Genomic DNA, 18,865 nt, shown 5'->3' on the forward strand with positions numbered 1-18,865 from the left:
GACTTATTTCTAAAACTGTATCATTTCAGAAAGAAAGCTGCAACAAGGCACTGACGGAGATACTAACAATGCAAACAAGCATTCGGGCTTATTCCCCAAAAATGGCTGCAGTGCATGGGAATATTTGGGATGAAAAGTACAATGTCTGTTTTTATCTAGATTAATCTTATGCAGGTTGCCCCTTTACTTCCTTCAACAAAAAACTTTTATCTATCTTTAATCACCCTAAACAAGTAATGACACTTCATACTCTTTTGTCTTCTTCCTTGTAACCATGCACTAAGTATCAAAAACTGTATGAATTTAAAGTATAGCTTTAATAATAAGCCATTATTTAAAAGTACAGTAAAATAAACCTTACAGTTTTAATGAAAATATGTTCATTGAAATGTGAATTTATTATTCAAATCCACTCATAAATTCAACCATGGAGACAGAACTTGTCTAAGCAGAGCACAATGATTTAGAAAAGCTGTCTATTTAAAATAAAGAATGTATGGCAGGTTTATAGAAACAGTGCAGTGAATTTTTACATAAATTTAGAACAGTAGCTTATGCATTTTCCACCAAAAAAAAAAATGTTTTTTAAAAAATTTTCCACCTAAAATTAAACATTAAAATGGAACACTAACTGTGACAGAGCACAGAGACTAAATCAGGTGCTCCCTCCAGGAACAGCAGATCCCTAGCACATGTTAACTTTGGAAAGTGGTGACTAATTTTGATCCATGAAGGTAGAATCTGGTTGCCTGGAAGTTACACTTTTGGATATAAAATCACGAGGTCAAGAGATCGAGACCATCCTAGTCAATATGGTGAAACCCCGTCTCTACTAACACAAAAAATTAGCTGGGCATGGTGGCGCATGCCTGTAATCCCAGCTACTCAGGAGGCTGAGGCAGGAGAATTGCCTGAACCCAGGAGGCGGAGGTTGCGGTGAGCCGAGATTGCGCCATTGCACTCCAGCCTGGGTAACGAGCGAAACTCCGTCTCAAAAAAAAAAAAAAAAAATCTAGTGATGAATATTTTTACATCCCTAATATAGTAAGAAAAATCTGATTACTCCATTCCTCAAAAGTCACTTAACATGTCCTCTGAAATTACAAGGTACCACTTAATATATACTTTGGAAAACCAAATAATTAGGACTCAGAAACAACTGAAAAGCTGCAACAGACAGCAGTTTTTAAAAGGCATCAGAGGGACTAGGCTTTTTAACAAAATTAAAAGAAACGTGTCAACTAACCTGCCTTTGAGATCACTAGGGCTTAATTACCCTTAAAAATGTTAAGTGTCAACAATGACTTATTACAGCCAAGCAGAGCAGCACATAGCAGTGAAATGTGAACCGGGTGGAGGCCAATGAGCAGCTACAGGTAGGGCTGTGTATCTGGATGGGAACAAATGGCCCCATGTCCTCACTGACTTGGCTTGCTGCAGAGCTACATACCTGTATGAGTGCGAACGTGTGCCAGGAAGGCCATCGAGTTGCTGCTTCGACACATCTTCCCACAATACTTGCAGATGTTTCCCTGGTTTTCCTCCCTCTCGCGGTTGATTTGCTCAGTGTCTTCCACTATGTATTTATTCACCTCCCGCAGCAATTCCTCATGCTGTCCTTTAATATGTAGAAATAAATTCTGTTCAGAATCAAAGGGCTCTGTGCACTTGACACATTTAAAGGTGGCCCCTCCCTCCGGAAGCTCTTCCACACTGGCCTGCTCATTTCTCATGTGGCCAGCACTAGCCAGATGCTGGTGAAGGTTGCTTTCGGTATAGAATGACTTTCCACAGAGTAAACAATGAAAGTGCTTCTCTTTTGTAGGATGCTTCATGGCTATGTGAACGTTCAGTCCACTCAGTCCATCTGCTAAGAAGCCACAATCATCACAGCGAATTCGTGTAGACTCACCAAGGGAACTGCCTTCAAATTTCTTTTTTTTCACACCTTGAGCACAGTCTTTCAAGGGCAGCTCACTAATTCTCACTCTGGTTGCTATCAGGCCCTCTTCAAACTGGTCTATCAACTCACCATCTTCTGGGTTCTTTATTCTTATTATGGAGGAGTCAAATCGGCCAAAACTGTACATGGCCTGCCCTTTATCATCAATACTAATTATAGTTTCATAGACATCATTACTTTCAACCGTGCTGTCAGAAGCTGGGCCATCCTCCTCCAAAATAATTTCTGTTTCATGTTGGGAATTCATCAGAATTTCCTTATTCTCCAGAATGGGATCTTCTTGGACCCTTTTCAGGGCCTCCAAACCATGCCCACATGCAGCTCTGTTCTGACCCCCACTCTCCAGATTTCCCTGTTGTCTGGTTATTCTTGTCACAACAGGAGCGGGGCTTTCAGCCGAGAGCTCCCCAGCGAGCACTGCAGGACACAGGGGTCTGTGAGGAACGTCACCTTCACTGTCTCCTACGCTTCCTCCTTCATTCTCACAATGGATGCGTAGCTCACCTGCATCATTCAATAGCTCATGGTTTTTCTTTGCTGTCACACAATCTAAAGCAGAGCTTCCTGAATTTTCATTTTGAAATCTGCTTGAGGATTCATGGTTCAAGGAAATAGTAAAGGACATCATCTCCTCAGGTTTCCTAACTTTATCCTTGACAGGAGCCTGTTGGAAAGTATCACAAGAGGAATGATTTTCACTGAAATTAGATTCTTCTTCAGTCTCAACTTCTACAGAGTCAGCTGCACACAGCACTTTAGACATATCTAAATTAGTATTCTCATTTAAAATAGAGCAATCTGCAGCATTTCTAGATTTAAGAGTATCAGATGGTTGATGTGAAATTATTTGAAATTCCTCAGAATTTTGTTGATGCTCTTCTTCAGGCACAATGATGTTTTTGGACGTGTCTGCAGAACCTGCTGCCACATTAGCAGAGTTCAGGTAAGACTGCCTTTTCATTTTGTGTTTCTCTGTTGCTGCGTGCCTGGTCATCTCGCGACGAGTCACTGCGTAGTAATCGCATGCCATGCAATAAAACTCAAACTCTTTTGTATGTTTCCGTTTTACATGCAGCTCTAGAGAAGCAGAGGAGTGAGCATTAAACTCACAGTGCACACATTTATTCTCACCTGTGCCTGTAACATCTCTCTGGGAGTACACATCCCCCTGCTGGACGAGGTCCTCTGGCTCTAGAGATACTTGCTCCTTTTTATCAAGAAGATGCCTGTTAACTTCTCCATCTAGAGAATGAAATACATTTTCAACTTTGGCTTCAACTGAGTTTCCATGATCTGCCTTTTGAAAGGCATGGGACTCAGCTGGTTTGTTAGCATGTTCATCTGACATGGTCATTGCTGAGCCAGGATTCTTTTTTCCAGCTTCAAGGCCACCCCCTTCAGGGCCAACAATGATATCTGAACTGTGTTTTCCACTTGCTTCTATTTCTACCCGTCCTTTATGTTTCTTGGTAGCACAATGACGTTCCATATCTCCCTTAGTTACAGTGTAATACTTACACACTTTGCATAAATAACTATACTGGTGACTGTGTTTTCGTCTAATGTGAACAGTCAAGTTTGTAATACTAGAGGCCAAAAGACCACAGTGTGAACATGTCCGTGAGATGTTACCTTTAGATCTCCCTCTCTTTGAAGTAGTGGTCAAAGCTAATTCATCATCTTTGGTGCTATCACCAGACTGTGACAGTTCCTTAGGCATCAGTATGCCCTTCTCAAGATAGGAATGCTCTTGTAATTGCACACCTACATGGCCTTCAATCCTTCCACTTCCAGAAACATTAAACTCTTCTTTTTTATCATTTGCACCTATACATACCCTTTCAATACATTCTTCAAAGCTTAAGCCAATATTATTTTTCTTAGCATTTTCAAGATGCTTGCTTCTTTTAATGTGCTTCTCCATTCCTTCTTTGCTCAATGAATAAAGATTACAAGCTTTACAAAGAAAATGATAGTCCTGACCATGTCGAAGCTTTATATGTCTCGTGAGGACAGTAGAAGATCTTGTTTTATAAAAACACTTCTTACACTGAAACTGAGGCTTACTAGAATGCCTCACTTCATTACCATGGCTTACCCTGGACTTCACAGGTTCTTCCTGAGCCACTTTTCCTGAGTCATCCATAGACTCTTTTGCATTTTCTGATTCTAAAGTACTTAAAGGTAAAGTCTGTAAAACCAAATCACTGTTAGATGACTGCGAAGTCTTTGGTTGAACCAATGAACTAATATGCTTCTCGGTGGTTTTGTGTTCTTCCATGTCTTTTTCAGACAAAAAGAACAGACTACAAGGGGTGCAAAGAAAATCCATATTATGCTTTTCCTTCATGTGGTCTCTAAGATTCATTTCATCCAAGGATGTAAATGAACAACACTGACAACTCAAGACAAAAGCAGTTTGCTGATGCTGGTGACTGTGCAAATGTTCATCTAAGTCCCTCCTTGATATACTAGAAAAGTCACAAGTATGGCAGTAAAATTTCATCTCTCTGGCATGGCACCTTTTCACATGGATTTCCAAATCTGTCCTATTTGTAGCGACTTGCCCACAGTCTGTACAAGCACACAATGTCTGAGGGTCAGAAGCTGGCTTCACTGTCAGGGAGTCCAGCCTGGAGCCCAGAGGACAGATGCTCCCCCGACCCTGCTCCACCTCCTGAGTTTTTGAGGTAGTCATGCACAGTCTCTGCACACTGCTGCTCGCTTCCAAGTGTTTCAGCATTGACTCTGCATCATGTGTTTTCATCTGTGTTCTAAAGTGTTTCATAAACATCCTCTGAGTTTCACTTGTGCCTCTTTTAATTCCTAAAAGATTAAACCTTTTCTTTGCCTGGCCCTTCAAGGTAAAAGTGCTGCTTCGTCGACGAAAGCTATTACCCAACAAGAGAGTATTTCGCTCGGGTCTTGGCCTCGAGGTTACACTGATATCATGTGCTGCCTGCTGGGTATTTTTGGTAGATTCCAATTTCTCTAAGAGACCCTCTGAGGTTACTAAGGTGTCTAGTTTTTTACTCTGGTTTTCAGGATTCTGAGTTATACCAAGGGAAGTAACATTTTCTTCAACAATCTCTACTTCCTGTGACGAAGTATTTCTGGAAGGCATCATTTCAACAAGAAGCTGACTACTACTGCCACTTTGTTTAGAAATGCTTCCTGTCAAATCTGTAAATCTGCTTCCCACATTTCGTAATCCTTTTGAATCACTATTTTTTGCTATTGGTTTAGAAGTTCTTGGCTTGGAGCGAACATTTTTTGTTGCCATTGTACATGGTTTTTTAGGAAAAGGCTGTTTTGTTAAGATCTGTACAAATCCTCCACGAGCAGCCAGATTCTGACGACGGAGATGTGTTTTGCCAAGATAATGTGCATTCAACAGGTTTTCTTCTGCACACTGAAAACCACAAAGATCACAAGAAAAGACCTTCTGTGGCCCATGTGCTTGTTTGATATGCATATGTAGCGCTGAGCTGCTCTCTGCTTTGTGGCTGCAGTGACAACAGTTATGTTCCTTAGACTGTTGCATGTGAGACTCAGCATGTTTTTCCAAATCAGAGCATGAAGAAAACAAATGCCCACAGGTGCTGCACTTGAGAACTGTATCCACATTCCCAATGGTACAACTAACATTAACTTCTTTCAGGGGGAAAGGAGATTCTCTTTCCAGATCAAGGGAAACCATTTCCTGAGCAGATGTTTGTTCAATGTCTGTTTTCAGAGAAACAACATCGATAGTGCTAACATCGCGAGAAGGGGAGAGGGCATTCGGGAGACATGTGCCTCCAGCTGTGCAGTCGCTCAGGAAGGCCTTCTTCCCTGCTGCATCAACTGTGATACCCTCTTCTGTGGCTGAGCTTTCAGAAGTTTCTAATCTACAAACATCTTGCTTTCCAGATTTAAGGGGTTCTGCCTCATCTAATTTCCTACGTTTGGAAGCATGTTTATTATTGTCTTCTCCTATAACAACACTATCAAAGTTCGATGATTCTGAAAAACCTCTTTTGCTCGTAGAATTCTCAGGGAGACTTGCTATCATATCAGATACATGCCCATAATCTTCCTTATGGGATGAAAGCTTTGTCAAGTCTTGTGCTTCTTTGTTTATCATTTCATCCTCGTCATTTTCAGGTTTATTCTCACTATCCATCATTAATAAAGTGCTGATGATGCTTCTATCTAAGGTGGCTCACTGGCACTCATAACCTGTGAAGTAAACAAACATGGTATTAAATCTTGAATATAAAGACATACGTATTAGTCCAAAACTAGATGAAAAAGTATCATACAGTTAGCCTCAATGAAATGCCCTTTATACTGAGATGAATTTGATCACATGTCTAAAGCCTTTTATCAAGAAGTATGAAGTAGGATTTTAGGAACACCACTTTACCCTATTGTTGACTCAGGAAGAAATACCTGGTATCTTTGATAGAAAAAGTGATTTCTCAACAAACTCCCATACTTTCAATTCTCTGTACCAGTATACTTCAATTGACTGCCCTTCAAAAAAAAATACACACACAGAGAAGCTCTCCTTTCAAAATACATTTCAATGAGCTCCTACTCTGTGAAACGTATGAAAACAAAACTGCCGTGATTCAAGTCTAGAAGTGAGGCCTTCCCCTCCTTAATCCCCAAAAGGAGCCTAAGTCCTATATAAAAGAAACATAATTTTAAAACAATTATTTCATCCTTTTCTCCTAAAGCAAAGAGCTTTGCCATGATTTTTCTAAACATATTCCAATGAACAACATGTATAATCTCATTACGTATCACCATTCATGCTCAAGCTCTTTTACCAATGAAAAGCCACTTCTAGTCAAGCTGTCAATCATTAATTTCCTCAACTAACAGTCATTTTATATTGTCTGAAGGTTAATGGCAAAGGGAAATGTCAGTGGTAGAGTAGAATTAATGGAGTAAATTTTGAGGAAAAAAAGAATTTTATTGAATAAAATGCCTTGAAATCAATAATATTGATTTTATTTTTCATTATGCTATTTAATTCAATTAAAACATATCATTTTCTTTACTTTACACCATGATTGGAATTTTCAGCCAAATGCCATCTGATTTCATGTTAATAAAAAGGCATCAACATTTTATAGTCTCAAAGCTAATGACAACTATTTTAAACTATTTTAGCTATTTACTCCATAACATTGAAAAATCAAATGAAGCCTATTACTTTGATTCAGCTAAAATTAGGCAACAAAAATATACTTATAATGTAAGACACCAAAAGAATGAACAATAAGAGAAAAAAACAAGTAAACTGGACTTCATCAAAATTAAAAACTTCAAAAACACTGTGTTTCAAAGGTCGCTACCAAGAAAGTGAAAAGAAAGCCCACAGAATGGGAACACATTTCTGCAAATCAGATATCTGATAAGGGACTTGCATCTAGAATATATTTTAAAAGCTTTTGTAACTCAATAATAAATCAATTCAAAAATAAGCAAAGAATATGAAACACATTTCTTCATAGAAAATACACATAATTCTATGCATATGAAAACATACTCTACATTAGTAGTCACTAAAGAAATGCAAAACAAACCCGCAAGGAGATACCACTTCAAACTCACCGAGATCGCTATACTCAAAAAATCAGTTAACAAGTGCTGGCAAGAATGTGGAACAAGTGGAACCCTCACAACACCACTAATGGGGATGGAAAACAGTGCAGTCACTTTGGAAAACAGTCCACCAGTTCTTTAAACAACTAAACGTGGTGCTGGTATGCAGCCCAGTAATTCTACTCCTAGGTATACACCCAAGAGAGACGAAAATATGTATCCAACCAAAAACTTGTACACAAATGCTGATGGCAATATTTATTCATAATAGCCAAAAGGTGGAAACAATCCAAATGTTTATTAATAGATGAATGAATTGAGAAAATGTGATATCCATGCAATGAAATAGTATTCAGTCATAAAAAGAATGAAGTATTGGCCAGGCACAGTGGCCCATGCCTATAATCCCAATGCTTTTGGAGGCCCAGGAGGGAGGATAGCTTGGGTCCAGTAGTTTGACACCCGCCTGGGCAACATAGCAAGACCCCAACTCTACAAAAAATAAAAAATAATAAAGATTAGTGGCAAGTGCCTATGGTCCTAACTCTGGAGCTGAAGCAGGAGGATTCTTGAGCCCCGGAGTTCAAGGCTGCATTGAGCTATGATCACACCACTGCACTCCTGCCTGGGTGACAGAGACCTTGTCTCTAAAAATACAATACAAATAAAATTTCAAATGAAGTACTAATACATGCCACAATGTGGATGGCCTTAAAAACATTATCAAGTGAAGACCACATAGTATATAGATTCCTTTTTATATGAAATGTCTAGAATACAGAAATCTATATAGACAGAAAAGTAGACAGCCCTTGGTTTCTCAGGGCTGGAGGTAGGCAGGCAGAATGGAGGGTGACAGCTAAAGGGTAAGGGGTTTCTTTTTGAGGTGATAACGGTGTTTTAAAATGTATTGTGGTGATAGTTGCACACATCCATCAATAGATTATAATACTAAAATCCATTGAACTTAAAATATCTCAAAAAAGCTGTTAAAAATATATGAATTATCAAATATTATCTATAATGTACAAATATTTGAAAAACCATAGAAAGATAAATATACATAGTTTTATTGCACTTATAAGATATTCAACATTAGTTCAAATACATTCCTTCAGAATAGGTTCCAGAAATTATAAATTATATAAGAGTAGGTGTTTTAGGTGAAAAAACATCTCTGGTCAAGTAAGTTTAGAAAACTCTAGTTTATTAGCCAGCTGTGGTGGTGTGAACCTGTAGCCCCAGCTACTTGGGAGTCTGAGGTGGGAAAATTGCTTGTGCCTTAGAGTTTGAGGCTGCAATGAGTTACTACAGAACCACTGCACTCCAGCCTGGGCAGCAGAGTGAGAGCCTGTCTCAAAAGAAAGGAAAGGAAAAGGAAAAGGAAGGGGAAGGGGGAGGGGGAGGGAAAGGAAAACTGAACAAACAGTACTTTACCACAGGATTTCTCAGTACACAGGCGTTTCCCAATCTTATTTGATCACAGAACCCTTTGTTTATAAGGAATCAAGAGACTGGTGTTGCAATGGATCCTTAGGAAATGCTCTTTTGGCTGGACACAGTGGCTCATGCCTATAATCCCAGCACTTTGGAAGGCCAAGGTGGGCAAACCACTTGAGCCTGGGAGTTGGAGACCAGCCAGGGCAACATGGCGAATTCCTATCTCTAACAAAAAAAAAAAAAGAAAGAAAACAAAAAAAAACACAGAGAATGCTCTTTTCTATAAAACACTAATTTTCTATACAACATTTGAAATTGACAAGTAAAGGGAGGAAAGGAAGTAAGAAAGAATCATGCACCCATTTCAACACCTTCACTTAGTGCCTACAGTATGCCAAGTGTTCTTGCTTGTAGATGCTAGAAGTACAGCAAACGCCACCCAAAATCATAGTCCTGTGAGAGCTTACAATGTAACAGATAAGACGACAAAACCACACATTGCTTAAAGCAGATAAATTGTCCAAACCAGGGCAGCTGCTTCTGGTCAAAATCAAGTCACAGGGGCTGGATTTACTCTTATGCCTCAAGCAACTAAAGAAAAGTAAATTTCTCATTTCATTAAAAAGTAAATTTCTCATTTCACTCATATCACTAAAAAGTACGAAGCAACAGTGCAAGAGAGTTGACATCAGACACCAAAGGATAGTCATTCCTGAGACAAACACACCAGGTGAGCCCGGCTTACTGCCTGAGAAAGTACACAGACCACAGCACAAGGAGGGGCATTGTAAGTTGAGGGCAAAATAAAGGAGACGAGAAAGGTGCAGAGAAAAAGAGGCCCAGAGATCTGCAGAGGTGACCTCCCAGGAATCCCTATCAAGATACAGAGCCCCGGGCTGGGGCATGGTGGCTCACGCTTGTAATCCCAGCACTTTGGGAGGCTGGGACAGGCAGATCATGACCATCCTGGCCAGCATGGTGAAACCCTGTCTCTACCAAAAATACAAAAATTAGCTGGATGTGGTGGTACACACTTGTAGTCCCAGGTACTCAGGAGGCTGAGCAGGAAAATTGCTTGACCCCAAGAGGTGGAGGTCACAGTGAGCTGTGATGGCGCCACTGCACTCCAGCCTGGCGACAGAGCGAGACTCCGTCTAAAAAAAAAAAAGAAAAGAAAAGAAAAAGATACAGAGCCCTGCTATCCTTCCAGCAAGATGCCTCATGTCCCTTCACAGTTGATCCCTGGTAACACCAACCCTCCATCACACAATCAATGTTCAGAATTCTTCCACAATAGATGAGTTTTGCCTGGTCTAGTAAAATGGAACCACGCAATATGCTCTGTGGCGGAAGAGAGGTCTGGCTTCTTTGGCTCAGCCTGACGCTTTTGCTGCATGTGTGAGTAGTATGTTCCATTTCACTGCTGGGTAGGAGTACTCAATAGATGTACCACAATTCTGCTGACAAGACATTAGAGCTGTTTCCTTTTGTTGCTATTACAAGAAAGTTGACAAGTATTCTTAGTTCAACAAATATGTACTGAGCGTCTACCAAATGAAAGGGACTGTAGTGATATGAACGCACTCATGCACTGGGATAATATTCTGTGGGAGCCACATGACACACACCAGTGACCTCAATACAAGGCCACACATGATCATGTATACGATACAAAGATCTACAGCAGTATACATGAGCAAGAATATTCACGTGTTTTTACAAACATATTTTTTCATTCTTTTGTGTACCAATCAAGGAGTGGTACTGCTGGGTTATAGGGTAGATGGAGGTCCAACTTTATGAGAAACTGCCTGACTGATTTTCAAAGTGCCTGTACTGTTTTGCATTGCTACCAGCGATTTATAAAAATTCTGTTTGACCCACACCCTCACCAACATTTGATATCAGTCTTTTAAGTTTTAGTCACTCTAGTGCGTATGGTTTTAATCTCCATTTCTCTGATGGCTAGTGATTGCATTGAATACTTTTTAATGTGCTTTGTTAGTCTTTTGGCTGTTTCTTAATTTGGTTGTTTTATTATTGACCTGCTTATGTATTCTGGATATAAATCCTTTGTTAGATATATGTTTAACAAACATTTTCTCCCTTTTCATTTGATTAATGGTGTCTTTGATAAACGGAAGTGTTAAATTCTGATGAAATCCATGCTTTTTGTATTATGGTTATTTATGTGTCTCGTTTATTTTCTGTCTCTCCATGCTAGACTGTAAAGGCATGATTTATTTTATCCAGCCATATATCCCAAGAGTCTAGAACAGTTCCAAACACTTGTAAGGTACTAGAATGAATGAATGTCTCATTGTGATATAAGAAATATCTAATATTTAAGTATTTACAGATGAAATTAAAAAATGCCTGCAATACACTTTAAAACAGTCCAGGAGAGGGGCATAGTGAAGTTATGTAATAATGATTAAAGCTGAGTAACAAGCACATGGGGATTCATTATATTATTCTGTCAACTTTTGTATATGTCTATGTCTATATATATAAATATATAAAAATATAATGTTTAAAAATATCTGAAATAGAAGTTCTGCTTAAAAACATTTTAATGCTTAGCCTAAAACAGCAGGAATTCCCTTTCAATGCCCAGTCTAACCACCTCTTCGTCTGCAAACACTGCTGCAATACACAACTGTCCCTTTCACTAGGCACCAGCAGGAGTTCCATCTTCCAAATACATGAAGAGAACACACAACACCACATTCCTTAAGGAAGACACACACACACACAAACACACACACACACACTCTTGCTTGGAGTGAACATTCTGTTGAGAGCATCTGACTCATATTTTTACAGACAAAAGAATGACAACTACATGAATGCACAGAAGCAAAATAATGAGATCCTTAATCTTCTAAACAATGGCTCCAAAAATTCTAAAACAAAAGGAAAAAAGTTTCTACATATGTTATTTCACAATGAATTTCTAAATTAATAAAATAACCCAACATCTCAACATATTAAGAAATAACAACAAACATTCAACAAATAAATACTGAATGCCTACCACATGAAAGGAACTGTAGTGATACAAATGCACTCATGCACTAGGATAATATTCTGTGGGAGCCACATGACACACACCAGTGACCTCATACAAGGTCATACATGATCACGCATATGACACAAATCAAAATCTACAGCAGTACACACGAGCAAGGAATCATACTTCCAAGCACAATATTTAACTCAGAGAGCAAAAGTATCATTTGAGCCTAACCTTGAGAAAACTAAAACTTTTTTCTTTTTTTTTTATTTTTTACAATTTTTTTTTTATTGCATTTTAGGTTTTGGGGTACATGTGAAAAACATGCAAGGTTGTTGCATAGGTGCACACGTGGCAGTGTGATTTGCTGCCTTCCTCCCCTTCACCTATATGTAGCATTTCTCCCCATGCTATCTCTCCCCAACTCCCCACCCCCCGCTGTCCCCCCCACTCCCCCCACAACAGACCCCAGTGTATCGTGCTCCCCTCCCTGTGTCTATGTGTTCCCATTGTTCAACACCCGTCTATGAGTGAGAACATGCGATGTTTGATTTTGTGTTCTTGTGTCAGTTTGCTGAGAATGATGGTTTCCAGGTTCATCCATGTCCCTACAAAGGACGCGAACTCATCGTTTTTGATGGCTGCATAATATTACATGGTGTATTATGTGCCACATTTTTCCGGTCCAGTCTATCATCACACTACCAGACATCAAACTATACTACAAGGCTACAGTAATCAAAACAGCATGGTACTGGTACCAAAACAGAGATATAGACCAATGGAACAGAACAGAGGCATCGGAGGCAACACAACATATCTACAACCATCCAATCTTTGACAAACCTGATAAAAATAAGCAATGGGGAAAGGATTCCCTGTTTAATAAGTGGTGTTGGGAAAACTGGCTAGCCATATGCAGAAAGCAGAAACTGGACCCCTTCCTGACACCTTACACTAAAATTAACTCCAGATGGATTAAAGACTTAAACATAAGACCTAACACCATAAAAACCCTAGAAGAAAACCTAAGCAAAACCATTCAGGACATAGGCGTAGGCAAGGACTTCATGACCAAAACACCAAAAGCATTGGCAACAAAAGCCAAAATAGACAAATGGGACCTAATCAAACTCCACAGCTCTGCACGGCAAAAGAAACAGTCAATAGAGTGAATCGGCAACCAACAGAATGGGAAAAAATTTTTGCAGCCTACCCATCTGACGAAGGGCTGACATCCAGAATTTACAATGAACTAAGACAGATTTACAAGAAAAAAACAAACAAGCCCATTCAAAAATGGGCGAAGGATATGAATAAAACTTTTTTCTTTTGTTGAGCGGGCAAGAAGAAGAGAGCGATTGGGCAAATCCCTATAACACAAACTATGGGCACATAAGAAAGCTCTCAGCCATGCAAAGGGCCACAGCACTGGCTTCTAACACAGACTAACTTAGAAAACTGGCAGCTGGTCGACCCGGCCCAGATCACAGAAGGCTCCATATTAAGAGCTGGATTTTATTCAATGGTGCCAGTGGGGAGTCACTGAGACACAACACTGCTTTAGGAAGATTAAGTTTTCAAAATGCAAGACATACTGAAGGCAGAGACAGTCAGTCTAAAGGCAGAAAGAGCTCACTGTAAGAATTTAAGTTATACAGTCCAGACCTAGAATGACATCAGTAAGCTGGGATGCAGAGTGGTTTAACAGTATCTCAGAGTCATATAGAAGTGATTCAGCAGGTGAGAAAGTTTATGCTGATGTAAAAATTGTTTTTAACTCACTGGGAAAGGTTACTAGAACAAGTAACTCTGTTGGCATATTACCAACAGAGCCGGAAAGGGTCTTTTTTAAAAACAATTCAAAAATCATCCAATTGGGACAGTTTAAGGGCTCATTTTTCTGAGGCAGATTTCATGTCATTCACTCGACAAACATACCATGAACCAGAAAGCCCCTCTGATTCTGTCCGGAACAAAGTGAAAACAGGCAGGTAACTCACTGCTAGCTCTCAGAGGAAGGCGTTATCTCCTTCCTTTCCCTCTCTAAGTACCAATGCTTGCAAATCAGTGAAGAAGTAGAATAAGCCTCAGATTTCTTCCCACAGTAACGTTTCAAGATTGAGAAGACCTGGCAAGTATCTAGACTAAAATAATGGGATTTGTTATTAAAGCCAGTCTTCTTAAAGTGTTACATTTCCTATTCAATCGTCAATTCCCATTCAACACCCCTCTTCACTGTGCCACCAATAATCCCCAAGTATCCATCTTACCCAAACAATCAAGCTGTTGTTCCTTAACTATAAATATAAGTTACATGTAGCTTTATGATCTTCATTTTTACCTATAAATTATTAATTCACCCAGAAATTGTCACAAAAGAAATCCATGCTGAAATTGTTCTCTGCCTATGAAGAAAAGAAAATGTTTCAAGAAAGAACTCAAAATACTTTTTGAGAACAATAATAAAACAAATGAAGCGCAGCCTTCTGATGACACCTGCTGGCCGCTTCTCACAGGACTTTTCTTTCCGCGTATTAAAGAAGGTATTCTGGGAAGAATTTGAGAATCAATTATTTCAGTCAAATGAAACCATTTCCTATACTAGGGCAGCATGCATGACATTTTTCCCCTCATTTTTGTCCTTTTGTTCCACTATTCACCCATTTTGATCTCTCATTTCTCTCTATACCTTTCTTCTTCCTGAGGAGTATCCATGAAGTGAGCTGCAGCTCTGGCTCTGGAACTCTCTCATGTGCACACACTCATACTCACATGCACGCCCACTCATACTCGCACTCACACATGCAGTCTCACACATGCACTCACACTCAGACTCAAATGCAGTCTCACTCACATGCACTCACACTCAACATGCATCACACTCACATCCGCACTCACACATTCACAGACACACGCACTCACACTCAGACTCAAACGCAGTCTCACTCACATGCACTCACACTCAACATGCATCACACACTCACACCCGCACTCACGCATTCACAGACACACAGACACACACGGACTCACATTCACATGTACACACACGCATTCACACATACACTCACATATTCACAAACACTGACAGACACATGGACACATTCACACTAATACACACATTCACACTGACATGCACTCAGATACACGCACACTCACACACTGACACAGATACACATCTGCACTCACACATGCACTCATTCACACGTACACACATGCACACACACATGCACTCTCACATTCACAGGCTAACAGACACACACATTCACACTGAGATACGCACGGAGATACATACACACTGACACACAGACAGAGATATACACATGCAGTCACACGCATTCACAGATACATTCACACAGACACTAAAACGCTCATAGGATTCACACACCCACACACTCAGACTCACACATTCACAGATACACCCTCACATGTACCCACACACATCAGATATATTCACAAATTCAGACAGACACTGACACAATGACACACGTACTCACACTCTCACTGACACACATACATGCATTCACAGATACTCTCACACACACAGACAAACACCGCTATGATGATACCATAAAGAACCCATCCTCAGCCAGGCACAGTGGCTCACGTCTGTAATCTCAGCACTTTGGGAGGCTGAGGCAGGCAGATTACCTTACGTCAGGAGTTCGAGACCAGCCTGGCCAACATGGAGAAACCTCATCTCTACTAAAAATGCAAAAATTATCTGGGTGTAGTGGCAGACGTCTGTAATCCCTGCTACTCGAGAGGCTGAGGCAGGAGAATCGCTTGAACCCAGGAGGCGGAGGTTGCAGTGAGCCAAGATTGCGCCATTGCATTCCAATCTGGACGACAGAGCGAGACTCCGTCTCAAAAAAAAAAAATAAAAATCCTCTCCCATCCTTCCCCATCTCACCCTTCGCTCTTCCTAGATTCACCCACATTCATCATGCAGGCAATGTGGCTTTGTCACCAGGCCCACAGTTACTTCATGAAGGGTAAGTGTAACAGGGCATGTATGCATACACACACGTATGAAAACCCCTTAGTGGTCTTTTGTTCTTTCTCTTTGGGGAGTCCAAAAAAAGGACGAACCCCAGAAGTGATGACTGCCCTCTGGCAGGGATTCTCTGCTCCTCACAGAGCAAGGCTGGCCAGGCAGGGCTGCCCACAAGCTCCCTATGAGCTGCAAGGGCAACAGCTGAGCAAGGTCAGAGTCAACGGAAACTACTAGACCACTTGCATCTCCTTTATCTATCACTTCAGCTGACTTCCTGTTGAAAATGTGTCTTCCCCTTATAGTATTACCTCATTTAATAAACAGCCACCAAGTCCATGCGTAAAGTCAGCTTAATATTAACTGTAGTTATGAAACCCCATGTGTACAATCTGAGGGTAACTAAAGGATGCTGCACTCCAACCTCTCCTCACCAGTCTCCTCCCAGCAGAAATGTCACTTTATAACAGAGATCACAAAATCAAGTATCTCACCCCACAAAGGAAAAAAAAAAAAAACTACTCTTCCATGAAAATGTACAACTGCAAGTTGTGCAAACTCATCTATGAGAAGAGAGTATACAACACCCTAAAAGCCCATTCACTAGATAACATCAGAGGCAATTTTACCACACGTGGATGTGTAATAGGGTCTGGCTTCTTCACAACAGGACTAACACAGAAACACTGCGGTCCACGAAACCCACCTCCTCACGGTCCTGAGAACAGGCTAGAGCACATTCCTAACTTACACATTTGTAAAGTTGTTCATTTTTCTACCCAGGAAAATGCCTTCGGGTGGTTTAAAATGAATTCTCTGAATTCCGTTTAAAGGGTGAAGCCCAATTCCCTTCCTCTTGAGTGTGGACCTGTTTGTAAGGGACAGAAAATGGTGGAAGTGAGGATGTTGCATGCTGGAGACGAAGTCCTAAGAGGCCCTGTGCTTCCTGCATGCCCTCCCCTAGGGTCAGTCTGTCCAGCGCAAGCCAGTACCATGCAGCAAGGCCGTATGAGCAGCTGTGGGGAGGCCCACCGGGCGAGGAAATGCGGCCTCTGACTCAGAGCCAGTGAGGAGCAGGGGCTCCTGCCAATAGCCAGAGGGGAGTGAGCCGTCTCGGTAGCACATCCTCCAGCCCAAGAGAAGCCTTCAGAGGACAGCAGCTCCTACAACATCCTACCTGCAGCCACGGACAGACCTGGAGCCAGAAGCACCCAGACAAGCCCACTCTCAAACTCCTCACCCACAGACACTGACAGATGATAAAAGCTTCTTGCTTTAAGCAACTGTTTTGGCCAAATTGGTTATGTAGCGATAGGTACTCTTAAAGGACCCTTCTCTCTCCTTTCTATCTGTCAAAGATATGGCTCAAGTTCATACCCCCTTTGTATATTTTTTATATATATTTCCTTTCCCATTCGCTTCAACCCTTAACAAGAATTTTCTGTACTAGTACAACAGTATTAAGGCACACAGGAGGATGTCAAGAAATTTTAACTGAAATATTTATATGAAATTCATATCAGAGGCAGAATTGCTTTCGAACTATTTTAAAGCTTTAATAAAATGACATTTATATTTGTATCTCTCCCACTACCAAAATCAGATTTGATCCAGCTTTCAATAAAAAAGTGATACAAGAAAAATCAAGATTAATTAAAGAGCTAACTAATACAGTTAATAGGCAGAAGTGGGGATGGTTAATGGGTACCAAAAGTGGGGAAGAATAAGAACTAGTATTTGATAGCACAACAGGGTGACTATAGTCAGTAATCATTTAATTATACATTTTAAAATAACTTTATAATTGGATTGTTTGTAACACAAAGTGCAGATGATTGAAGCGAGGGATACCCCGTTTTACATGATGTAGTTATTACTCACTGCTTGCCTATACCAAAACATCTCATACACCCCATAAACACACACACCTACTATGTACCCACAAAAATTAAACATTAAAAAAAAATGAGATATGGTAGGGTGAGCTTTAAATTTATATTTCTATGGAAATAGGGGGAATATCTTAACATTTCCTGAAAAATCTGCTCAATTTGGATGGAGGCATTTATCAAACAGGCCCCTAGAATCTACTTAGCAAGGGGCCTGCCTTGGAGGTAACTAATCATGTATTCCTTCCCAGCTTGGCTCAGACATTTTTAGCAGCCTACAATTCTCATAGCCATAGCCCCAAACCTACATAGTACACACATGTAGAGCCACAGGTCATCACAGCTGAATGAGTCACAACCCTCTGGCCTCTTACACTACATAAGTCTCGCACCTTCACCTGGCAGGAGGCCTTCAAGTTCAGAGGCCTCTGTTCATGGGACGTGGACCTGAGCAAATCCCACCTCCAAAGTATCCTGCATGCCACACTGAGCTTGACCCTAGAAAGAACTTTCTCCAGCCAGAGTCCAAGGGTACCTTGAAGGCAAAGAGGCTAGAACTACATGCTCCCACGCCCAGGTGGTCAGAGTATAGTAAAATTCTCACTCAAGTCAGAATAGAATATTGTTTGTATTCCAGAGGACACACATGTTATATATCAAATATCCAATTCAATTTTGCCTACAAGTTGTTGAAATATTTCCTTAATGCTCAAAATGAGAGCTAAGACAATCACCAAAAAACCATACTGACAGGGATCGAACCATAGGGACCAAAACAGAATAGGCAGACCATCATTTCTTTCATTATCAAAGATTTCCACCTATCCAGCACTCTTCACGCTGATGTACTACCAGCTTTATAAAGCAAGAAATCAAATTTGGCCTGCAAAATTAGCACAGCCATCTCACCTGGCAATCTCTTTTTTTAAAACTTTCCTATATTCCAAGCACTATTTTCCAAATAC

At 40.4% G+C, this 18,865-nt stretch overlaps 1 protein-coding gene across 1 annotated transcript in view; it reads right to left on the reverse strand.

Moving 5' to 3' along the window:
- Positions 1 to 18,865, reverse strand: part of ZNF407 (zinc finger protein 407) — a 459,175-nt gene that overhangs the window by 418,718 nt on the left and 21,592 nt on the right. The window contains exon 2 of the mRNA XM_012465418.3: positions 1,451 to 6,184. Coding sequence (XP_012320841.2) covers positions 1,451 to 6,131 — 4,681 coding nt within the window. The 5' untranslated portion in view covers positions 6,132 to 6,184. The remainder of the gene's footprint in view (positions 1 to 1,450; positions 6,185 to 18,865) is intronic.

This window comes from Aotus nancymaae, unplaced genomic scaffold (assembly GCF_030222135.1).
Source record: "Aotus nancymaae isolate 86718 unplaced genomic scaffold, 86718_ANA_hifiasm-v0.15.2.pri h1tg000020l, whole genome shotgun sequence".
Lineage (NCBI taxonomy): Eukaryota > Metazoa > Chordata > Mammalia > Primates > Aotidae > Aotus > Aotus nancymaae.